General features: G+C 53.2%; 1 protein-coding gene across 1 annotated transcript in view; it reads right to left on the bottom strand.

The window, feature by feature from the left end:
* Positions 1-2,081: 2,081 nt before the first annotated feature.
* The window catches only part of Muc6 (mucin 6, oligomeric mucus/gel-forming), a 29,605-nt gene continuing 7,194 nt past the window's right edge, over positions 2,082-24,492 (bottom strand). Inside the window, exons 12-33 of the mRNA XM_051145110.1 lie at positions 24,398-24,470; positions 24,164-24,301; positions 23,758-23,919; positions 23,568-23,662; positions 23,345-23,477; positions 22,862-23,111; positions 22,722-22,774; positions 22,524-22,633; positions 21,937-22,088; positions 21,615-21,756; positions 21,420-21,530; positions 20,692-20,877; positions 20,345-20,584; positions 19,503-19,659; positions 19,124-19,267; positions 18,245-18,307; positions 17,783-17,818; positions 17,205-17,384; positions 16,384-16,605; positions 14,971-15,959; positions 4,079-4,170; positions 2,082-2,172 (exon numbers count right to left, since the gene is read on the bottom strand). Of these exons, the coding sequence (XP_051001067.1) occupies positions 2,082-2,172; positions 4,079-4,170; positions 14,971-15,959; positions 16,384-16,605; positions 17,205-17,384; positions 17,783-17,818; positions 18,245-18,307; positions 19,124-19,267; positions 19,503-19,659; positions 20,345-20,584; positions 20,692-20,877; positions 21,420-21,530; positions 21,615-21,756; positions 21,937-22,088; positions 22,524-22,633; positions 22,722-22,774; positions 22,862-23,111; positions 23,345-23,477; positions 23,568-23,662; positions 23,758-23,919; positions 24,164-24,301; positions 24,398-24,470 (3,819 nt within the window). The remainder of the gene's footprint in view (positions 2,173-4,078; positions 4,171-14,970; positions 15,960-16,383; positions 16,606-17,204; positions 17,385-17,782; positions 17,819-18,244; positions 18,308-19,123; positions 19,268-19,502; positions 19,660-20,344; positions 20,585-20,691; positions 20,878-21,419; positions 21,531-21,614; positions 21,757-21,936; positions 22,089-22,523; positions 22,634-22,721; positions 22,775-22,861; positions 23,112-23,344; positions 23,478-23,567; positions 23,663-23,757; positions 23,920-24,163; positions 24,302-24,397; positions 24,471-24,492) is intronic.

Consider the following 24,492-nt stretch of genomic DNA (forward strand, 5'->3'; position numbering starts at 1 on the left):
TACACAGCAGTGTCGGTGCCCATGCTCACTGGAGCACTAGGCATGCTCACATATGCACGAGGGTTTTTTGCCACAGCCTCAGGCTACCAGCCTGCCATGGTGGGTTTGAGGACTACAGCAGGGCTTCTGTCCTCCTCAAGCTCCTGCAACCTCTCACTGTACAGCCCAGGCAGTTAGTTTCAGAACAAGCAACATCTGCTGAGCTGATCCTCATGTTCCATGAAGCCCCTGGTCTGCCTGTTATGTGTTGTGACCCACACCTGCCAAGGCACAGGCTTGCCCTGCAGATGGATGATCTAGCTGTGGCCACAGTGAGCCTCCCAAGTTCCCTTGCTCTAGTAGCTGGACAGTGTGGCTGTCCATTACGTGCAGTCCATGCACTATTGCATGGACCATGTGGATAGCTCAACCTGTGTGGTTGTGGCTTATGTACCATGTGCTGCCCAGTGATGGTGTCTGGATCAGTAATGCCCCAGGACACGGAAGCTGCCGGGGCACAGGCCTGTCCTATGTGACTCCTGGGCCTCCATCAGTACAGTGTGCTTGTTCTCAGAGAAAAAAATAATAAATGCTAGGAAACTGGATATGTGTGGTCTTTGTGTGGAGTGTTGTGGAAGCCCTTAGCCTGCCTTGTGAAATTGAGTACAACTCAGCCAAGGACCCTGGAGTGCTCTCTGCCTCTCAATTGAGGGGTACCTTAGGAAATGATTGTCCTAGCTTTGTCTGTGTGATACTGGGTGTATTGAATCTAGCCTGGGTCCACATGCTGCCTGTATTTGAAGTCCTGTATCTGGAAGCTTCGGTCTGAACACATAGGGTCCATGGGTCAGCACTTTTTTCTCTGCCCAGGCTGGGGCTGCACATGAGAGATGGGCCTTGCCTGGGGAGCCTGGAAGAAGTAGGCTTTACCACAGACTTGGCAAAATTCTGGGTTTGAGTGGCTCAAGACAAAGACTGGTAGTCATCTGTCCTAGCCCCACCTAGCATATGGGCCTTCACAGTTCAGGTCCTGGTGGCCTGGCCTGTGCAAGTATTAGTGATTTTATGCTCAGGATTCTGGAAGACAGCAGCAACATGTATACACCAGGATCTGCCTTGAAAAGAACCAGTTTATTTAGAATCTGCTCACTGCTGGGCGATGGCCGCCTGCCCAGTGGGTGCCAATGCCTTTTGTTCCTCCCTGCCTCTAGGGAGATGACCTTTTTTTGTGCTTACCTTGCTGCTTGCCCTCACTAAGGCTCATGCCCCTGCATCTTCCTCCTGTTACTCCCCATGTCTCCCCAGATGCCCTGCCCATCCTTCTCAGCATCTGCTTCTAGTGCTTTCTGATCTCTTGGGCTAATACAGCTGGAGGCTGGGAGGTGGTATGCAGGTGGACAGGGAATTCCAAATGCTGCAAGGTTGAAGGGATGTCATTTCCACTAAAGGCCTGTTTTGCTTGGTTAAGGTCTTCAGGAGGTAGGTGGTGGGAGGCCCTGCATTGACAGCTGTTCTGCAGCTGCCTCAGGATGAGACATATCCAAGATCTCTTTGAGGCCATGCCCGTGGCCAGTAAAGGGATTGTTGGGGGTGGGGTGGCATATCAGGAATGGCATTTTTGTCTATGACCCCTTGTGCCCAGAAACTAGTTGCAGCTGTTCAGTTCTTGCATTGCAGGGGGCTGCATGTGCAGCTGCTGAACACTTGGACGGTGAGCGTGAGCTGCTGACCTGGTGTGTTGGGGTCTGGGCAGGGCAGTGAGAGTTGCTTCTTGTAGGTACTAAGGGGCTGGCAGCAGCCACAGCGGGTCTCCAACTGCAGGGTATCCTTATTGAAACTGCCAAGAAGCAGAGACATGCAGATTCAGGATTGCCCTGCTGCCCCACCCACCTACCCCGCCCCTAGTTAAAAACACTAGCTGATTTGTAGGCCAGGGCCTCTGGAGCCAGCACCTGCTCACTGGTAAGGCAAGTGTGGCCAGAGTGACCTGCCTAGACCTCTGCTGGTCAGAGCAGGCTTGGGAGACATTGAGAGCCCAGTTTCTCTGAGGGTTCTGGCCCGAGCGGAAAGGGTATTTGCCAGTAACTCACCTGACAGAGGAGTCACAGAAACCCTGGCAACGAGTTAGAGTCACATTTGCAACGCAGCCCTGGTAGGTAATCTGCTGCTGCTCTTCCTGCAAGCTGCAAGCCTCTGCGGATGGAGGCCCAAGAACAGGTCTCAGTCGCTTCCCAATCCCCACCTGGCTCATCCCTCTATTAGCTCTTTATCTGTCCAGTGTTCAAGGGTTTCTTAAAGGAGCTGGCATTGAGACACGCCCTGGCAGATCTGAGTCAGTCACCTGTAGTCCCCAGTAAAGGTATCTTAGGCCTGTTAGATGTAGGGCATGTTAGGGGTCAAGGAGCATGTCCATATCCCTCACAAGAGAATACAGAGTATCTGAGAATGAGCATTGTGCCACTTGGGTTAAGGGGGACAGCAGAGAAAGCCTCTTCCTCTGGGCTTCTGGAAAGGTTTCAGAAGCCATGACAGCGAATGACAAATGGTGGTAGTGATGCCTCAGGAGGCAGCTAGCACCTCTGAGCTGTCAGTGTGGGCAGTAAGTGATAGTGTGTGCCTGTAAAATCAGCACTCAGGAAGCGTATGTAGGAAGACCTGAGTCAAGAAGAGCCTGGGTTAGATACTGCCCACATGGAACTTGGGTTAAAGTTAAAAGTTCGGGCAGGTTAAGATGGCTCATCAGGTAAAGGCAGCCAGCTGCCAAACCTCATGACCCTTTGGTACCTAGAACCCACATGATGGAGAGAACTGGCTCCTGTGAGTTGTATAATTCCAGCACTTGGGAGGCAGAGGCAGGTGGATCTCTGGGTTCAAGGCCAGACTGGTCTGCAAAGTGAGTTCCAGGGCTACACAGAGAAACCCTGTCTTTAAAAACAAAAAGATTTGTGGGCACAGCTGGGCATGGTGGAGCACACCTTTAATCCCAGCACTGGGGAGGCAGAGGCAGGTGGATCGCTGTGAGTTCGAGGCCAGCCGCCTGGTCTACAGAGTGAGTCCAGGACAGCCAAGGCTACACAGAGAAACCCTGTCTTTAATATAATAATAATAATAATAATAATAATAATAATAATAATAATAATAATAATAATAATAATACTTGTGGGCGGCAGATATTCCCCATATATCTTCTCTCCTGTGCCCAAGTTTGTTCCTACCCTGCTTCTCCAAGAGGTTTGGGGAAGAGTTTGGTGGTGCTTTGTTCCTGTCCTATAACACTACTGCTTTTTCTCCTTCCTGAGGCCATTTTCTCAGGAAACAGCCTGAACTTAGAGTGACAAGCTATAACCACAGATAACTGATTGCTGGCTCTGAGAGGACTTTCTACATGAGGGAGGCCTAGAGCATGTGTGGGGAGCCTGACCCCAAGTTGGGCGCCTTGAGAGGAACACTCTGATCAAGAGTGTCCTCAGAATATATGTTGAATCATGCTGCTATACAGGCTGACATTGTAGGGAATCACTGTCCTGTGGGGAGCCCTGGTCATAGTTGGGTAGGAGATCTAGTGGAAATCATGGGCAGCAGGAAGTGTAATAATAAGGTCTGGTCCATCTGAACCCACACCCCTCGCCTCCTGCATGTCACCTGGGATGAGCTGCATGCCTGGACAGCTCTGAGGTAGGCTGCATGTCTAAGCTTGAGAGCCCACCCAGACCTTACATGCTAACTTTCCAAGTGGCAGGTGTGGAGGGCTGCTTAGACATACTAGAACCAAGGTAAGTAAAAGCTATAGGAGGCACATGGGGCACAAGTGAGCCCCTTGCAGGAGACAGTAGAGGGCCAGAGAAGTCAAATGGGCCTGAAATGTATGGGGATCAAGTCCCTAATTCAGCCAGTCCGAGTGAACACAGGGCGCCTGAGAAGTACTGAAGAGAAAGGAGCTTGCAGTTAGGTCTAGATACACCCAAAAGAAGCTCCAGCATCAGGCCTACTTGGAGACACTATGAGGCAGTGGGAGGAAAATCCTGTACAGCAAACTGGAGTAAACAAATAGAACCTAACTACCCTAGGGACCAAGGACCCAGCTACTGATACTACTTACCGGCTTGAGTGGGTGGTGAGGAGATGAGGGAATCTGGATTGGAGGGTGATACTGGGGTAGAAGGTGAAGAGCTTCCAGTGGCAGTAGCAGGGCTGCTCAGGAACACAGATGTAGGCAGTGGGCTGGTACCAGGAGGCCTAGTGGTGTGGTTGGTGTGTGGAGTACTTGGGAAGGCTGTCATGCCCATGGTTGACGACAGCCCTGACGTAGCAGCTTGGGTAGTAAGGGAGGTAAAATGGGAGGTGGTAGACTTTGAGGAGAGGGGAGAAAATGTAGGCACATGAGATGTAGTCTTGGAAGTGGATAGAGGGCCACTACTGGAGGTTGGTCTACTAGATGGAGTGGGCGTCATGTGGATGGTGGGGAGAGCAGAGGAAGAAAAAGATGAGGTGACAAGAGGCAAAGTGGAGGAATGAACAGGTGCAGAGGCAGAAGTTGGAGACACAAAGGTGGAAGCAGATGGAGGATATGGTACTATGGTGGGCTTAGGAAACGGTGCGGAATGGGACACTGAGCTGGAAGTAGGTGTATACTGTAGAGTAGAACCTACAGAACTGGAAGCAGGCATGAGAGGGGATGTCATAGAGGAAGATGGAAAAGATGTAGTGAGACCAGAGGTAGGTGGGAAGGAGGTGGGTGATGTCACTAATGGAGAATGTGGGTTATTAGTGAGAGAAACCAAGGTGGATGGAGAGCTTGTTGGGAGAGAGAAGGCAGTTGACTGAGATGAAAAGGAAGGGGAGACAGTGGAGCTGTGGGGAACTGATGATGGGCTCCACTCCGAGGGAGAAGTGTTTGCTGTTGTGAATGAAGAATACGCATGGGTAACGGCAGATGTAGTAAAAGGGATGAGTGGTCGTGTTTGGGGGGAACTTGTACTCTTCATTGGGGAAGTGAGAAGAATGGTACTCAATGGCGTGGATGTGGGAGATGGTGATGTCGTGTGGTCACTTGTGGAGGTATGAAGGATCTCAGCAGTGGGTGTCACAGAGGAGGTTGAAAAAACTGGCAGAGCTGTAACCAAAGAGGTCTGAGGACCTGATGGTGTTGGGAGCTTGGTGGTGGTCTGCATGGATGCTCCTGAGGGGTGACTTGTGGTGAGTATTGTGCTGGAGACAGAAGTAGTAGATGAAGGGTGTGTGATGTGTGTAGTATGGAGACTGCCTGAGGAGGTACGGTCTGCCACTGTACCAGTTACAGCCATGGTGGACTTAGTTGGAACTGATGTGGATTGATGGGCAGTCATGGAGGAAGGCTGAGAAAGGTGGGAAGTGGAGGTTCTTTCTGTAGAGAATGAGCTTTGAGCTTGAGTGGTGGCACTGGTTGAGTAAGTGACAGGTATGGATGTCATTGGGGGTCTTGTTTCTTCTGTTGTGGTTTGTAGGCTGGTGGTCATTGGCCTGGGTGTGGAAAGCGATGAGGCTGTATGTGGGATACTTGAGGTGACCAGTATCTCATAAGTTGGTGTCACAGAGGAAGCAGGAAGTGATGGGAGTGTTGTGACTAAAGAGGTCTGAGGACCTGGTGGTGTTGATAGGGTGGAGGGCTGCTCAGATGTTCCAACGTAGTGAGTTGTGGTGTGTGTAGTGCTAAGGAAAGACACCGTGGGTGGATAGTGTGTGGTATGGGAAGCACTGGCACTGTTGGGTGTGCCTGAGGTGGTGTGGGCCACTGGGGTACCAGTTACCCCCATGGTGGACCGAATAGGGTTGGTAGTAGCTAGAACTGATGTGGATGATGGTTGAGTGGGTGTCTGTGAGGAGGTTTCTGAGAGGTGTGCAGTAGAGGTCCTGTCTGTTGAAAATGAGCTTTTGGTTTGTGTGGTAGCACTGGTTGTGTAAATGGCAAGTGTTGGTGTATGAGGAGGTGTTGTGCCTTGCAGGGTGGTGGGAAGCACAGTCAGTGGCATGGAGGTAGAGGCCAATGATACCGAGTGTGGGCTGGTTGGAGTGTTAACTATCTCAGATGAAGTTGGTGTCACAGACGAGGTTGAAACTACCGGCAGTTGTGTGGACAAAGAGGTCTGGGGACCTGATGGTGTTGGGAAGTTGGTGGTGGTCTTCGTGGATGCTCCTGAGGGGTGACTTGTGGTGTGTATTGTGCTGGAGACAGTGGGTGAAGGGTGTGTGGTGTGTGGAGTCTGAGGAGTGCTAGGTGTGCCTGAGGTGGTGTGGACCACAGGGGTACCGGTCACACCCATGGTGGACTTAGTTAAGATGGTTGTTGGCCCTGGTGTGGATTGATGGGCAGTCATGGAGGAAGGGTGTGAAAGGTGGGAAGTGGAGGTCCTTCTTGTTGAGAATGAGCTTTGAGCCTGAGTGGTGGCACTGGTTGAGTAAGTGACAGGTGTTGGTGTCCGTGCAGTTCCTGTGCCCTCTACTGTGGTTTGCAGAATGGTGCTCAGTGGCCTAGAGGTGGGTGCTGATGATGCTGTGTGTTGACTGGCAGGGGTGCTCCGTGTCCCAGAAGTTGGTGCCACAGAGGAGGTTGATAAGGATGATGGTGATGTCGCCAAAGATGTGTGAGGACGTGATGGTGTTGGGAAGTTGGTGGTGGTCTGCTGGGAAATTCCGGAAGTAGCTGTGGTGTGTGTTGTTCTGGAGACAACCTCTGTGTTTAAAGAGTGTGTGGTGTGTGGAGGTTTGGCACTGTTGGGTGTGCCTGAGGTGGTGTGGACCACTAGGGTACCAGTTACCCCCATGGTGGATTGAACAGGGTTGGTAGTAGCTAGAACTGATGTGGATGATGGTTGAGTGGGTGTCTGTGAGGAGGTTTCTGAGAGGTGTGCAGTAGAGGTCCTGTCTGTTGAAAATGAGCTTTTGGTTTGTGTGGTAGCACTGGTTGTGTAAATGGCAAGTGTTGGTGTATGAGGAGGTGTTGTGCCTTGCAGGGTGGTGGGAAGCACAGTCAGTGGCATGGAGGTAGAGGCCAATGATACCGAGTGTGGGCTGGTTGGAGTGTTAACTATCTCAGATGAGGTTGGCGTCACAGACGAGGTTGAAACTACCGGCAGTTGTGTGAACAAAGAGGTCTGGGGACCTGATGGTGTTGGGAAGTTGGTGGTGGTCTTCGTGGATGCTCCTGAGGGGTGACTTGTGGTGTGTATTGTGCTGGAGACAGTGGGTGAAGGGTGTGTGGTGTGTGGCGTCTGAGGAGTGCTAGGTGTGCCTGAGGTGGTGTGGACCACAGGGGTACCAGTCACACCCATGGTGGATGTTGTTAAGATGACAGTAGCAGGAACTGATGTTGAATGAAAGGGAGTCAGCAAGGAAGTTTGTGAATTGTGGGACGTAGATGTCCTGTGTGTGGAGAGTGAGCTCAAGGTTTGGGTGGTAGCACCTGTTGTGTGAATGACAGATGTTGGTGTATGAGGAGGTGTGGTGCCTTCCGTGGTGGCTGGATGAGAGGTCCCCAATGGCATGGAGGTAGAGGCCAATGATACCGAGTGTGGGCTGGTTGGAGTGTTAACTATCTCAGATGAAGTTGGTGTCACAGACGAGGTTGAAACTACCGGCAGTTGTGTGGACAAAGAGGTCTGGGGACCTGATGGTGTTGGGAAGTTGGTGGTGGTCTTCGTGGATGCTCCTGAGGGGTGACTTGTGGTGTGTATTGTGCTGGAGACAGTGGGTGAAGGGTGTGTGGTGTGTGGCGTCTGAGGAGTGCTAGGTGTGCCTGAGGTGGTGTGGACCACAGGGGTACCGGTCACACCCATGGTGGACTTAGTTAAGATGGTTGTTGGCCCTGGTGTGGATTGATGGGCAGTCATGGAGGAAGGGTGTGAAAGGTGGGAAGTGGAGGTCCTTCTTGTTGAGAATGAGCTTTGAGCCTGAGTGGTGGCACTGGTTGAGTAAGTGACAGGTGTTGGTGTCCGTGCAGTTCCTGTGCCCTCTACTGTGGTTTGCAGAATGGTGCTCAGTGGCCTAGACGTGGCAGCTGATGATGCTGTGTGTTGACTGGCAGGGGTGCTCCGTGTCCCAGAAGTTGGTGCCACAGAGGAGGTTGATAAGGATGATGGTGATGTGGCCAAAGATGTGTGAGGACGTGATGGTGTTGGGGAGTTGGTGGTGGTCTGCTGGGAAATTCCGGAAGTAGCTGTGGTGTGTGTTGTTCTGGAGACAACCTCTGTGTTTAAAGAGTGTGTGGTGTGTGGAGGTTTGGCACTGTTGGGTGTGCCTGAGGTGGTGTGGACCACTAGGGTACCAGTTACCCCCATGGTGGTGGATTGAACAGGGTTGGTAGTAGCTAGAACTGATGTGGATGATGGTTGAGTGGGTGTCTGTGAGGAGGTTTCTGAGAGGTGTGCAGTAGAGGTCCTGTCTGTTGAAAATGAGCTTTTGGTTTGTGTGGTAGCACTGGTTGTGTAAATGGCAAGTGTTGGTGCATGAGGAGGTGTGGTGCCTTGCAGGGTGGTGGGAAGGACAGTCAGTGGCATGGAGGTAGAGGCCAATGATACCGAGTGTGGGCTGGTTGGAGTGTTAACTATCTCAGATGAAGTTGGTGTCACAGACGAGGTTGAAACTACCGGCAGTTGTGTGGACAAAGAGGTCTGGGGACCTGATGGTGTTGGGAAGTTGGTGGTGGTCTTCGTGGATGCTCCTGAGGGGTGACTTGTGGTGTGTATTGTGCTGGAGACAGTGGGTGAAGGGTGTGTGGTGTGTGGAGTCTGAGGAGTGCTAGGTGTGCCTGAGGTGGTGTGGACCACAGGGGGTACGGTCACACCCATGGTGGACTTAGTTAAGATGGTTGTTGGCCCTGGTGTGGATTGATGGGCAGTCATGGAGGAAGGGTGTGAAAGGTGGGAAGTGGAGGTCCTTCTTGTTGAGAATGAGCTTTGAGCCTGAGTGGTGGCACTGGTTGAGTAAGTGACAGGTGTTGGTGTCCGTGCAGTTCCTGTGCCCTCTACTGTGGTTTGCAGAATGGTGCTCAGTGGCCTAGACGTGGCAGCTGATGATGCTGTGTGTTGACTGGCAGGGGTGCTCCGTGTCCCAGAAGTTGGTGCCACAGAGGAGGTTGATAAGGATGATGGTGATGTGGCCAAAGATGTGTGAGGACGTGATGGTGTTGGGGAGTTGGTGGTGGTCTGCTGGGAAATTCCGGAAGTAGCTGTGGTGTGTGTTGTTCTGGAGACAACCTCTGTGTGTAAAGAGTGTGTGGTGTGTGGAGGTTTGGCACTGTTGGGTGTGCCTGAGGTGGTGTGGGCCACTGGGGTACCAGTTACCCCCATGGTGGATTGAACAGGGTTGGTAGTAGCTAGAACTGATGTGGATGATGGTTGAGTGGGTGTCTGTGAGGAGGTTTCTGAGAGGTGTGCAGTAGAGGTCCTGTCTGTTGAAAATGAGCTTTTGGTTTGTGTGGTTGCACTGGTTGTGTAAATGGCAGGTGTTGGTGCATGAGGAGGTGTTGTGCCTTGCAGGGTGGTGGGAAGCACAGTCAGTGGCATGGAGGTAGAGGCCAATGATACCGAATGTGGGCTGGTTGGAGTGTTAACTATCTCAGATGAAGTTGGTGTCACAGACGAGGTTGAAACTACCGGCAGTTGTGTGGACAAAGAGGTCTGGGGACCTGATGGTGTTGGGAAGTTGGTGGTGGTCTTCGTGGATGCTCCTGAGGGGTGACTTGTGGTGTGTATTGTGCTGGAGACAGTGGGTGAAGGGTGTGTGGTGTGTGGCGTCTGAGGAGTGCTAGGTGTGCCTGAGGTGGTGTGGACCACAGGGGTACCGGTCACACCAATGGTGGACTTAGTTAAGATGGTTGTTGGCTCTGGTGTGGATTGATGGGCAGTCATGGAGGAAGGGTGTGAAAGGTGGGAAGTGGAGGTCCTTCTTGTTGAGAATGAGCTTTGAGCCTGAGTGGTGGCACTGGTTGAGTAAGTGACAGGTGTTGGTGTCCGTGCAGTTCCTGTGCCCTCTACTGTGGTTTGCAGAATGGTGCTCAGTGGCCTAGAGGTGGGTGCTGATGATGCTGTGTGTTGACTGGCAGGGGTGCTCCGTGTCCCAGAAGTTGGTGCCACAGAGGAGGTTGATAAGGATGATGGCGATGTGGCCAAAGATGTGTGAGGACGTGATGGTGTTGGGAAGTTGGTGGTGGTCTGCTGGGAAATTCCGGAAGTAGCTGTGGTGTGTGTTGTTCTGGAGACAACCTCTGTGTGTAAAGAGTGTGTGGTGTGTGGAGGTTTGGCACTGTTGGGTGTGCCTGAGGTGGTGTGGGCCACTGGGGTACCAGTTACCCCCATGGTGGATTGAACAGGGTTGGTAGTAGCTAGAACTGATGTGGATGATGGTTGAGTGGGTGTCTGTGAGGAGGTTTCTGAGAGGTGTGCAGTAGAGGTCCTGTCTGTTGAAAATGAGCTTTTGGTTTGTGTGGTTGCACTGGTTGTGTAAATGGCAGGTGTTGGTGCATGAGGAGGTGTTGTGCCTTGCAGGGTGGTGGGAAGCACAGTCAGTGGCATGGAGGTAGAGGCCAATGATACCGAATGTGGGCTGGTTGGAGTGTTAACTATCTCAGATGAAGTTGGTGTCACAGACGAGGTTGAAACTACCGGCAGTTGTGTGGACAAAGAGGTCTGGGGACCTGATGGTGTTGGGAAGTTGGTGGTGGTCTTCGTGGATGCTCCTGAGGGGTGACTTGTGGTGTGTATTGTGCTGGAGACAGTGGGTGAAGGGTGTGTGGTGTGTGGCGTCTGAGGAGTGCTAGGTGTGCCTGAGGTGGTGTGGACCACAGGGGTACCGGTCACACCAATGGTGGACTTAGTTAAGATGGTTGTTGCTCTGTGTGGATTGATGGGCAGTCATGGAGGAAGGGTGTGAAAGGTGGGAAGTGGAGGTCCTTCTTGTTGAGAATGAGCTTTGAGCCTGAGTGGTGGCACTGGTTGAGTAAGTGACAGGTGTTGGTGTCCGTGCAGTTCCTGTGCCCTCTACTGTGGTTTGCAGAATGGTGCTCAGTGGCCTAGAGGTGGGTGCTGATGATGCTGTGTGTTGACTGGCAGGGGTGCTCCGTGTCCCAGAAGTTGGTGCCACAGAGGAGGTTGATAAGGATGATGGCGATGTGCCAAAGATGTGTGAGGACGTGATGGTGTTGGGGAGTTGGTGGTGGTCTGCTGGGAAATTCCGGAAGTAGCTGTGGTGTGTGTTGTTCTGGAGACAACCTCTGTGTGTAAAGAGTGTGTGGTGTGTGGAGGTTTGGCACTGTTGGGTGTGCCTGAGGTGGTGTGGGCCACTGGGGTACCAGTTACCCCCATGGTGGATTGAACAGGGTTGGTAGTAGCTAGAACTGATGTGGATGATGGTTGAGTGGGTGTCTGTGAGGAGGTTTCTGAGAGGTGTGCAGTAGAGGTCCTGTCTGTTGAAAATGAGCTTTTGGTTTGTGTGGTTGCACTGGTTGTGTAAATGGCAGGTGTTGGTGCATGAGGAGGTGTTGTGCCTTGCAGGGTGGTGGGAAGCACAGTCAGTGGCATGGAGGTAGAGGCCAATGATTACCGAGTGTGGGCTGGTTGGAGTGTTAACTATCTCAGATGAAGTTGGTGTCACAGACGAGGTTGAAACTACCGGCAGTTGTGTGGACAAAGAGGTCTGGGGACCTGATGGTGTTGGGAAGTTGGTGGTGGTCTTCGTGGATGCTCCTGAGGGGTGACTTGTGGTGTGTATTGTGCTGGAGACAGTGGGTGAAGGTGTGTGGGTGTGTGGCGTCTGAGGAGTGCTAGGTGTGCCTGAGGTGGTGTGGACCACAGGGGTACCGGTCACACCAATGGTGGACTTAGTTAAGATGGTTGTTGGCTCTGGTGTGGATTGATGGGCAGTCATGGAGGAAGGGTGTGAAAGGTGGGAAGTGGAGGTCCTTCTTGTTGAGAATGAGCTTTGAGCCTGAGTGGTGGCACTGGTTGAGTAAGTGACAGGTGTTGGTGTCCGTGCAGTTCCTGTGCCCTCTACTGTGGTTTGCAGAATGGTGCTCAGTGGCCTAGAGGTGGGTGCTGATGATGCTGTGTGTTGACTGGCAGGGTGCTCCGTGTCCCAGAAGTTGGTGCCACAGAGAGGTTGATAAGGATGATGGCGATGTGGCCAAAGATGTGTGAGGACGTGATGGTGTTGGGAAGTTGGTGGTGGTCTGCTGGGAAATTCCGGAAGTAGCTGTGGTGTGTGTTGTTCTGGAGACAACCTCTGTGTTTAAAGAGTGTGTGGTGTGTGGAGGTTTGGCACTGTTGGGTGTGCCTGAGGTGGTGTGGGCCACTGGGGTACCAGTTACCCCCATGGTGGTGGATTGAACAGGGTTGGTAGTAGCTAGAACTGATGTGGATGATGGTTGAGTGGGTGTCTGTGAGGAGGTTTCTGAGAGGTGTGCAGTAGAGGTCCTGTCTGTTGAAAATGAGCTTTTGGTTTGTGTGGTTGCACTGGTTGTGTAAATGGCAAGTGTTGGTGCATGAGGAGGTGTTGTGCCTTGCAGGGTGGTGGGAAGCACAGTCAGTGGCATGGAGGTAGAGGCCAATGATACTGAGTGTGGGCTGGTTGGAGTGTTAACTATCTCAGATGAGGTTGGTGTCACAGATGAGGTTGAAACTACCGGCAGTTGTGTGGACAAAGAGGTCTGGGGACCTGATGGTGTTGGGAAGTTGGTGGTGGTCTTCGTGGATGCTCCTGAGGGGTGACTTGTGGTGTGTATTGTGCTGGAGACAGTGGGTGAAGGGTGTGGTGGTGTGTGGAGGCTGAGGAGTGCTAGGTGTGCCTGAGGTGGTGTGGACCACAGGGGTACCAGTCACACCCATGGTGGATGTTGTTAAGATGACAGTAGCAGGAACTGATGTTGAATGAAAGGGAGTCAGCAAGGAAGTTTGTGAATTGTGGGACGTAGATGTCCTGTGTGTGGAGAGTGAGCTCAAGGTTTGGGTGGTAGCACCTGTTGTGTGAATGACAGATGTTGGTGTATGAGGAGGTGTGGTGCCTTCCGTGTGGCTGGATGAGAGGTCCCAATGGCATGGAGGTAGAGGCCAATGATACCGAGTGTGGGGCTGGTTGGAGTGTTTAACTATCTCAGATGAAGTTGGTGTCACAGACGAGGTTGACAACTACCGGCAGTTGTGTGGACAAAGAGGTCTGGGGACCTGATGGTGTTGGAAGTGGTGGTGGTCTTCGTGGATGCTCCTGAGGGGTGACTTGTGGTGTGTATTGTGCTGGAGACAGTGGGTGAAGGGTGTGTGGTGTGTGGCGTCTGAGGAGTGCTAGGTGTGCCTGAGGTGGTGTGGACCACAGGGGTACCGGTCACACCAATGGTGGACTTAGTTAAGATGGTTGTTGGCTCTGGTGTGGATTGATGGGCAGTCATGGAGGAAGGGTGTGAAAGGTGGGGAAGTGGAGGTCCTTCTTGTTGAGAATGAGCTTTGAGCCTGAGTGGTGGCACTGGTTGAGTAAGTGACAGGTGTTGGTGTCCGTTGCAGTTTCCTGTGCCCTCTACCTGTGGTTTGCAGAATGGTGCTCAGTGGCCTAGAGGTGGGTGCTGATGATGCTGTGTGTTGACTGGCAGGGGTGCTCCGTGTCCCAGAAGTTGGTGCCACAGAGGAGGTTGATAAGGATGATGGCGATGTGGCCAAAGATGTGTGAGGACGTGATGGTGTTGGGAAGTTGGTGGTGGTCTGCTGGGAAATTCCGGAAGTAGCTGTGGTGTGTGTTGTTCTGGAGACAACCTCTGTGTTTAAAAGTTGTGTGGTGTGTTGGAGGTTTGGCACTGTTGGGTGTGCCTGAGGTGGTGTGGGCCACTGGGGTACCAGTTACCCCCATGGTGGTGGATTGAACAGGGTTGGTAGTAGCTAGAACTGATGTGGATGATGGTTGAGTGGGTGTCTGTGAGGAGGTTTCTGAGAGGTGTGCAGTAGAGGTCCTGTCTGTTGAAAATGAGCTTTTGGTTTGTGTGGTTGCACTGGTTGTGTAAATGGCAAGTGTTGGTGCATGAGGAGGTGTTGTGCCTTGCAGGGTGGTGGGAAGCACAGTCAGTGGCATGGAGGTAGAGGCCAATGATACTGAGTGTGGGCTGGTTGGAGTGTTAACTATCTCAGATGAGGTTGGTGTCACAGATGAGGTTGAAACTACCGGCAGTTGTGTGGACAAAGAGGTCTGGGGACCTGATGGTGTTGGGAAGTTGGTGGTGGTCTTCGTGGATGCTCCTGAGGGGTGACTTGTGGTGTGTATTGTGCTGGAGACAGTGGGTGAAGGGTGTGTGGTGTGTGGAGTCTGAGGAGTGCTAGGTGTGCCTGAGGTGGTGTGGACCACAGGGGTACCAGTCACACCCATGGTGGATGTTGTTAAGATGACAGTAGCAGGAACTGATGTTGAATGAAAGGGAGTCAGCAAGGAAGTTTGTGAATTGTGGGACGTAGATGTCCTGTGTGTGGAGAGTGAGCTCAAGGTTTGGGTGGTAGCACCTGTTGTGTGAATGACAGATGTTGGTGTATGAGGAGGTGTGGTGCCTTCCGTGGTGGCTGGATGAGAGGTCCCCAATGGCATGGAGGTAGAGGCCAATGACACTGAGTGTGGGCTGGTTGGAGTGTTAACTATCTCAGATGAGGTTGGCGTCACAGACGAGGTTGAAACTACCGGCAGTTGTGTGGACAAAGAGGTCTGGGGACCTGATGGTGTTGGGAAGTTGGTGGTGGTCTTCGTGGATGCTCCTGAGGGGTGACTTGTGGTGTGTATTGTGCTGGAGACAGTGGGTGAAGGGTGTGTGGTGTGTGGCGTCTGAGGAGTGCTAGGTGTGCCTGAGGTGGTGTGGACCACAGGGGTACCGGTCACACCCATGGTGGACTTAGTTAAGATGGTTGTTGGCCCTGGTGTGGATTGATGGGCAGTCATGGAGGGAGGGTGTGAAAGGTGGGAAGTGGAGGTCCTTCTTGTTGAGAATGAGCTTTGAGCCTGAGTGGTGGCACCGGTTATGGACGTGAGAAGAGGTGCTGTATGTGGGGTCCTTGTGCCTTCCGTAGTGGTTTTAGGAAGAATTGTGCTAAATATTTTTTGTGTGGAAGCTGTTGAGATGGTTTGTGGGCTTGTTTCTGTCATAAGGATCTGTGTAGTTGGTGTCATGGAGGAGGTTGAAAGTCCTGGCAGTGGTGTGACCAAAGAAGTCTGAGGCCCTGATGGGGTGGGGAAGGCAACTGTGGTCTGCAAAGATGTTCCCAAAGCGGGACCTGTGGCATATGTCGTGCTGGAGACAGGAACTGTGGATGGAGGGTGTGTGATGTGTGGAGTATGGGTTCCTGAGGTGGTGTGGGCCACTGGGGTACCCGTTACCCCCGTGGTGGGCCTATTTGGTGTTGTAGTGAAGCGAAGTGATGTGGACTGGTGCTGGGTTGTGGAGGAAGGGTGCGTTAAGGAAGCTGAGCTTGTTTCTGTAGAGAATGAGTTTTGGGTCTGGGTTATGTAGTTGGTTGTGTAAGTCTCTTGGGTTAATGTGTTTGTTATTTCTGATTGCTTGACTGTGGTGGTTTTAAACATCGTGGTAGATGGGTTTATTATGGTAGGTGGTGGGACCATGTGTGAAGTAGTCTGGGTCACTGTTTGTGTCACAGCAGCTGTAGAAAATGTTGGGTTTACAGAAGCTAGGGAGCTTTGTGTCCTGGTAAATGGGGTTGTCGTCTGGGTAGATGCTTCTGGGGGAGCTCTTGTGGAGTGTTCTGTATTGTGAAGAGAAGTGGTGGGTTGAGGGCGGGTGGTCCACGTCACGAGTGTGGGCTTAGTTTGAGATACTGTGTCCCAGGTACTTGTAGTAGCTGGTGGGAGGCTATTGCTTTGGTCTGTTTGGTGCGTGGTCAGGGTAGTCTTTGCTGAGAGAGGGGGCTCTTTGCTCTCAGTTGCTCGGCTTGCTGTTGTGGCTGGACGGTGACTTTCCTGTTGGGTTGGCGTCACTGCGGATCGAGGCAGTGAACAATACTCAGTTAATGTTCACAGTCCTCTCTCTATATATACTGTGATGTGTTCCTAGACTTGGACCTTCTTTGTGCTTTCTAGCCAGTTTGGATTGCCTGTTACTCTTGCAGCTTACTGAGATACTGTCTTCCTTGGGGCATTTTCCTGCAGCTCTCTCTTCCTTCTTGTGCACTTACCTTGATGTTGCCTTTTTCTCCTGTACCCGCCTCTCCTATGGTCTGAGATGCGGCTGGGATCTGGGAGGTTTCCCTCTCCTCCCGTTGCCTCTGTGCCCCGTCAGCTCCCCTTTTCGCTCATCCTCGAGTACACAGACCCTCTTTCTGAGTTGGGTGTTCTGTACTGAGGGTCAGAGAGTCGAACATGTGACTTGAGTGCCCTGGCTTCCCATGGGCCTTGACTCACCTTGGCTGGTGGACATCCCAGGCGTTGCTGAGGTTAGCGGTGTCACTGTGGTACTCTCTGTGAACTGAGCTGTGGTCTTTGTGGACGAGCTGAGGGAAGATGCTGTGGGCTTGGTTGTGGCCTGTGTTGCTGGGAGCCTTGTGGGTGTTGATTTCGGTATGGATGTAGGAGGCAGAGGCGATGATGTCAGTGGTGTGGCAGCCACAGTGGTTGGAGGAGATTCTGTAGAGGGAGATTCTGTAGAGGGAGATTCTGTAGAGGGAGATTCTGTAGAGGGAGATTCTGTAAAGGCTACACCTCTTTTCCTACCTGCCTTTCCCAGATGCATATCTGAGTCCCCTGCTCTTTCTCCTGACCTCAGGATACTTCCTGATGCCTCTTCATAATTTTTTTTTTTTTTTTTTTTGGTTTTTCGAGACAGGGTTTCTCTGTGTAGCCTTGGCCATCCTGGACTCACTCACCTCAAGGGCGGTGACAGGCTCTAATGGGCCACTAATCATTTCCCTGCTCACACTTCAGCTCTTTAGACTGAAGTTCCTTTCTCCTCAGTGTCCCCAGCAGCCTCTGGGATTGCTGCTGTGTGTGAGTGGCCAGGCTGCAGGGTGGAGACCCAGCAATCCCAACGTATATTCTAGTGGAAGTTTCAGACAGTCTGGAATGACTGCACTGAGTGACCAGCTAGGTTTTCAGAAAAATCTCCACCCTGCCTTTCATGCACAGGGAGTTCTGGGCTGAGGCACTGCCTTCAGGCATGTCTCAGTGGGAAGACAATAAGTGCCCTCTCCAAGCCCTAGGGTTCTACTGCATACCCCCCTTTTTACCTCCTGAGGAAACTGTGGGTTTCTTGGGGGTGGTCCAATCTGTTACTTCCTCAGTGGAGGATGGGGCTGAAGGTGGTGGCGTCGGAAGACCTGGCAAGTAGGAGGGGCCAACAGGTGTGGCTGCAGAGCTGGAACTTTGGAACTCAGTGTTGATGGGAATTGCTGTGGTTGGCTGTGGACCTGTGTGAGACATATGTGCTCCCATGGATGGGCCGGATCTGGCTGGGGCGCCCCTTTGGGAAGAGACGGGCCTGCCTGCTGAGGGGCAGAGGGACAGGGTGACTCATGGACCTATAAAGGCATTGTGGACTCCCGGGAGACTTACCTGTTGAGGCCCTGCTTCCTGCTCAGTCATAGATCAAGTGAGTTAAGTGTCCAGAATCAATGGCTGGCTAGGAGGTAAGCTTTGTATGCTGTTTCCCTTGTGGCCTAGGACTGCAAGGTACATTACCCACCCTCCTAGGACCCGGCAGATGTAGAGGCTGGACTGGTGGGGTGGGGAGAACTGTTCATTGGAGTTAGGGTGAGCCCTAGGCAGGAAGCCTTCATCCTGTGGTACCAAGTGGGTGAGCAATCACCTGTAGTGGTTGGCGGTAGTGTGGTAGCGGGCGGTGCTGCAAGAGAAGACAGACATCAGGACTACTGCCTAGAAAGTTTCTCCCCAAACTGTTCCACCCATCTCCTGCCTCTTTTCCTCCCTCTCTTGTCAGCTTGGCAGGGAGAGTAGGGGACCAGCCAGGGTGCCATGGCAGGGTAGTTCGTGTCTAAAGTTGGGTTCATAGGAAAATTCCCATTGTGTACCTAAGTTCCCTGCCTGGTCTGGGGATTGTGGCTAAGCAATGGCTGAGCTGGGGAATAGAGCAGAGGCCAAGGGGACCAGCACTGCATGTTTGTTTCTGCTGTGTACTTTGACACTGTTCGAGCCTGTGAGTCAGTGTCCTGAGGAAGAGGATCTAGGAAGGGGGCTGGGCAGGTGTGATTCACGTGTCACCCACACAAGGGCTGTGCTACATGGTGGCAGGGGCACCCACTAGACTTACCACAGGGTACACAAGTCCCTTCTCTGTGGTCGAAGTACTCATTCTGGGAGCAGTTGTAACAGCCTGGGGCGGAAAAGGGTCAGGCTCAGCACTCCTTTGCATACCCATCAGCCCCGCGCGCCTGCAGGGACCACTCTCGCTGGCACCTTCTTCCTCTCATTTCACACCAGCTTCTGAAGTTACCTGTTGGGCCCTAGACTCTGCCCCGTGTGTCCTTGCTTTGGCTCTTGGCTCCTGTGTCTTAACTGCCTTTTTATTTTATTTTATTTTTTGACACATCTCACTTATGTAGCTCCAGCTGACCTGGAACTCACTGTGTAGCCCAAACTGGCTTTGAACTTACAGAGATCTGGCTGTCTCTGCCTCCTGCATGCTGGGACTAAAGGCCTAACGCCTGGCTTAATTACTCCTTTTGATGTGGAGACCCCCTCCCCCTGTCAGAGACTCTTTGGAGCAGAAGAACTCCATCTAGTTGTGGTGTTCCTATGGCCACCTGCTTTAACCTCTACCGTGGCAGGTGTGGCATCTGACAGTTCTTTAATTCCTTTTTTTTTTTTTTTTTTTTTTAAGGATCTTTCTCAGGCCAGAGAGCAGGGCTAGTCATGAGAGGCCTGGTCCCAAATCAAGAACAGGGCCTGGAATTCAGTACACATTTGCTGAGTGAGTGAGTGAGTGAGTATGTGTAGGGGAAGATGTGCGGGAGGGTGAATGCATGAGAATGGATCTGCGTGCCAATGAATGAATGCATTATGAATAGATGTGCACCTGAAAGGATGGATGGATGGATGGATGGGTGGATGGATGGATGGATGCATGGACCCATGAATCACTGAGTGAACAAAGCCACATGCGTGGTCTGTGCATCCCAGTGCCCGATACCTTCAATGTTTGTGTCCGGGAAGCTTCCCAAGCTGCCAGGGCAGAGACAGGGCTGGTAGTGCCATGTGCAGTTGGCCTCCTGAGCATACTGGTATTCATTCTCGCCCACCAGCGTGTGGATGTTGTAGAAGTCACAGTAGACGGCTGAGAGGAAGGGCATGCATCAGCTGGCATCAAGGCCGAAGTGCCAGTATGAAGGGCTTGGTTACTGTTGGAGCCTGTCTCCAGGCTCCAGGTGGGTCTGGGAAGGGAGAGCCTGGGGAACAGCAGGTGACTGAAGGTTGCCCTGCAGGGGTACATCCTGGTACCTCTCTGGAGAGAAGGCTTCTGGGGTAGGCCCTTGGGTGGAGCAGGTTTGGGCATGGGGTGAGACACTCACGGCAGAAGTCTGGGGTTCTCCAGTCCACACACACGCCCTTGTCCAGACAGGCTTTAGCATAGGCAGCCACTGCATCGCACAGACACTCGCAGTCTCCGCCCATGTCACACCCACAGGTGTCACGCACGCAGGCTTCGTAGTAGGGCAAGTGGTATACCTGTGGAGCGGAGGGTGCCATATCAGCGTTTGACTGCTGCGGTGGTGGCAAGGTGGAGTTTAGATTTTGCTGCCTTGGGGCATAGGCACTGGGGGGGGGCGGGGCGTGCCCTGGCACCCTGAGAGAGCTGCAGCTTTCAGTGACCACCACCTTCCAGAGGTGAGTGCCGTTGGTGCTCAGTCAACCCTGACCTGTGGTCTCTGTTGCCAGGGTGTGGCACACCAAGCCTGGGTGTCTCTTGCTTGCATGCCCGACCCTCCCAGAGTCTCTACTCCCTTCTCCAGTCTCCCTAGACACCTCAGATTGCCCTTGGCTACAGGGACTTTGCACCACACGGGGGTAGCCTCCTGTCATTCTTACTGAGCACTAAGGATCATGGGCTGTACTAAATGCTCTGTGTCCAAAAAGCCACCCTTGCCCATGGCTGGGTCACTTACAACTGAAGAGCTCATCTGTGGGTTATGTATCTCAGAGCAGCCAGCACTTTACTCACTCACTGTCTTATCTGCTATGGTCTTCTAGTGGGCAGAGGTCTGGGCACTGCAAGCCATCTCTCGCTTGTGGATGGGCCTGGCCTCAGGCTGTAGGCACTCCCTTCTCCACACCTGATCCCTCCAGCCAACCTGGAGCCCCATGGCAGGAGGACTTGTGTCTGATGCCCCCATCTTGGAGGACAAGGGCCCACCTTGCTGTGGCAGGCGGCAAAGGTCTGGCTGTTGATAATGTTGCATTTGCGCTCAGCCCAGGAGCGCCGGAAGGTATTCAGGCTGCAGGGATCCACCACGTAGCTCGCATCGCCACACAGTGGACTTTCTTTCCATGAGTTCACAAACTCCAGTTCACTGGACGCCACGTACTTGCTGCGAGTCTCAAAGTCATCCTTCATGTTCCCGTTGGAGTTGCCACACAAGCCACAGAGGGCATCCTATGGGGGACACTTGCTGGGGAGCCATGCAGGCTTTATAGTGGGCCACCCCCCTCACCCTGGGACCAGGCGGGACCGTGGTTCACTGGCAGGGGTGTGGTGAGTACCTGCGTGGTGCGGCGGATCTTGATAGAGACGCTCATGTGCCTGTCCCACACGAGTGTCAGGTTGAGCCTTCCAGGGATGTCTATGTCCAGGACGAGATTAAGGGGGCTGGGCTTCACCTGAAGGTGCACCAGGGGATCCTCACCGCTGACTGTGTAGTTTCTGTCTGCCATTGTTATGGATAGCCCCTGTAGGGGGAGGGCTGTCACCACTTGCTTTTTTGTTGTTGTTGTTGTCCTGCCCACCCCAGTACCCAGGTCAGCCTGTGACTTGACTATTTGGAAGGGAGAGGTATAAATTAACATAATTGTGAGGATCAGTTCAAAGCCAGCCTAACATGCACGATAAACTTGAGACTAGGCCAGGCTACATGAGGCACTGTCTCAAAATAGCAGTCAAAGATAGGTATAGGAGTAACTACTGGGAGACAGTTCTGGACAGAAGGTTCTAGACGTGTGGGAAACAGATTCATCTTCCTGGAAAGCAACTTTCTTTCTGCCCACGAAATACTATAACAGCCCTGGGAAACTTGGAGGAGACCATGTGACCACTCGCTCTGAGTGTGCCACTACCCAGTTGGTCACCGATCTCTGTCCACGCCTTTCTGTCATACAAATGAGTGGGGAATGGCAGGAGGGTTGTTCAGTGAAGGTAGAAGCTGGGGAGACCTGGGAGCTGATGATCAAAATACAGCCAGCCTTCTCCCACCCTGTGGGGCCCAGCCACTCACACCCAGGGAGATCTTGATGGCTCGGGAGCAGGTGACCCCCGACTTCCCACAGATGACATTCTCTGTCAGGACCTTGAAGGTAGGCTGTGAACTGTTGGCACCACAGTCATCCTGCAGGGAAAGGGTGTTGAAGAGAAGCTCTCACGGTCCTCACCCTGGCTCCTTTCAGCCTTTGGCACTGGGCCCAGTGGTTACCGTAGCCAGAGTGTACTCGCAGTTGCCGTCAAACACAAAGCGCTGTCCGTCAAAAGTTATGATGTGGCCTTCGCCATAGAGGACGCAGGTGGACGGGCATTGTGTGCTAAGCTGGCAGGTCCACCTTCCCTGTGAGCAAGTGCTGGGGAGATGGGAGGGAAGGAGTGGTTGGCTAGAGGCAATCTTTCCATACAAGGAGGTGGGCTGGGGACCTGGCCTGTGGCCCTAGGACACCCCATCTCTGGGAGCCTTACACTGGGAGAACTTACTTTTACCCAAATGGCCCTAGGAGTCTGGGTATTCAGGGTAAGGCATGTCTTACCAGGTCTTACAGTCAGTATGGAGCTCAGCACCACCAGGATAGGACACCCCTGCAAAGTCACATGGGCATTCCTCTGCAGGCACACACTGCCCGTCGCTGTTCTCATAGAGCCCCTTAGGACAGACACATCCGGGTTCACACTTGGTGGGTACCTGGTGGGGAGACAGGGTTAGTAGCTCCAGGCCCCCTGAAACGCCCTCTGTTTTTCCTTTTCTCCAGCCATCTCTAAGGTCTCTGTAGGCAGCTGGGTTTTGCTCCTAGAGGAGCTACCCTTTCAGTAATGTTCTAGTGGTGTGTGTGTGTGTGTGTGTGTGTGTGTGTGTGTGTGTGTGTGTGTGAGAATGGCTGCCACATGAACAGGAACCGGTGGCCATAGTTCTCAAGCTGGGAGCCAGTGTCCTTACAGAATTGCACAGATGAGCATCCTGTTCTCTATCTACCTAGCTGCTGCTCAGCTCCTGACTCAATACCCAGCGCTAGCTATGAAGACAGAGACACAGTTAGAGGGACACCATGGGTTCAGCGCAGCCCTGCCCTGAACTGAGGCTCCTGTGAATTGGGGAAACCCTCTCTACGATGCTCCTTACACAGGCAATGCCTGTGGCCAGCATCTGGCATGTCGGGGCACATGCAGCTCCAAACTTGTCCTCTGATGACTGGCTGCAGGACTGGAGGGTCTTGGGTTCTGGACAGGATGCTGCGGGGGATGAAGAGGACAGGTCAGGTGGACTGGAGGATACCCAGGTGGTGCAGGGGCCCATGGCCACCCCCTGGTATGTGCTTACCCAAGAACATCTCTGCTTGCCGTGGGCAGCTCAGGCGCCCGTTGGTGCAGTAGCTATCAGAAAAGGGGCAGGGGCACATGAGCTCACAGGAGTTCAGCCCCCACCCCTCACCGGGCCTTGGCCAGCCCTGTCCTTCCTACCATATGACTCCATTGATCATGGTTGACTGGTCAGCCTGGACAAACTTGTTGCTGTCCAGCAGGCAGGGACACTGGGCCTTCTGCACGCACTCTGCCTTGTGGTTCAAGTAGGTGCCCTCAGGACAGTTGCAGCCATCTACTGGCACAGCACTCGCATGGCACTCGGTCTCACGGTCCGACAGAGACAGGCAGGTACGGTCGCAGGCCTTGCTATCATAGCTGAATGTACGGTTGCCCGTGCAAGGAACAGCTGTGGGGAAAGGGGTCTGGTCCTCAGGACAGGAAGCTGTGTGTGGGGAGGGTCTGGGCCTTGGGCATACGATGACTAGTACGTAGAGGAATGGCTGAGAGAGGTTAAGGACCTAGAACCCCTAGCCGGCCACAGGGGCCCTGCTGTTGTCCAGGCTCCCATTACACCTATGCCCACAACCCCGCCCCTTCGGACCCCTAACCCCACCCCCTGTCATTACAGTCAGCACTCACTGCAATTGTCCACACTGCTTCTCCAGCCCTGGAGCAGGATGCCTTGGGAGGCACAAGCATGGGCATAGGCCCCCAGTGCAGAACAGATGTGAGGGAAGGTCTCCTCATAGTTGCAGGCCTGGTACACACATCTCTGTGGGAAGGGCGACACTCATGGATCTAGGGATTGCATCCGCTGCTACCATTTCCCCTCATCTCCTCCTCCAATGCCCATTGGACCCACCTTGTAGAAAGGCTGGGGGTTCACTGCAGTGTGGCACTTCTCAAACACACTGCCCTTCCTCACCAGCATGGAACAGTGGGTCTCAGCACACACCTCTGGGGACAACAGATGGGGCTGTGGGTTGTCCTGTTCCCTCCCTACCCATCCCAACAGGTTCAGGTGGCTGAGGGTAGGGATGCAGGAATCTCACTGTTGAGCTGGCTCATGGAGCAGGGGTCGGTTTCCCGCTCTAGAGCAGCCGGACAGTTCCCTGCACGCCAGGAGTCCACAAAGAGTGAGGCAGTGCCTTCATCGATGCCCATGCTGGTTGTGAAATCATCTGTCGTGTCCCCATTGAAATTGCCGCAGAGCCCTGTGTGGGCAGGGGTTTGTGAGCAATGAGGCCTGGCCCCTCCCATCCGGTTCCTCCACACACCCAGGAGCCCTCCTCTCTCCAGCTGTGCCCCTTTGATTAATCATTTCTGGCCTCAAGACCACAGGTTCCCTTGGTGTGGAGAGCCAGTATAAGGCACTCCTGAGTCCTCTCTACTTCTAGCTGCAGTGGAGAGAAGACAGCCAGGCTGACTCTGGGAGTGACCAGCGGGACAGCGGCTCACCTCTAGTCTGGCCTTTGAACTGGGGCCCGACTGTGATGTACACCTGGAAGACAGGCTGCAGCTGGACCACAAGTTCCAGCCCAAAGGTGGTCACCATCTGGAGGTGGGTGGACGACTGCCTGAAGATGGTGATGTTGCCTGCAAGGTTCCAGGGCTAAGAAGGCCGTCCCTGCTGCCGTGTCCGAAAGGCGTGGCAACACTAAGTTCCCAGGGCCAGACCCCAGAAGGACTTACGTGTCTTGTAGGGCAGCAACTTGGTGTCCCCGTTGTTGGTGATCACGTCATCCTCTGAGATGACAATTTTGTCCTGGAGGGACAGAGGGAGTAGG

Source organism: Acomys russatus, chromosome 5 (genome assembly GCF_903995435.1).
Source record: "Acomys russatus chromosome 5, mAcoRus1.1, whole genome shotgun sequence".
NCBI lineage: Eukaryota > Metazoa > Chordata > Mammalia > Rodentia > Muridae > Acomys > Acomys russatus.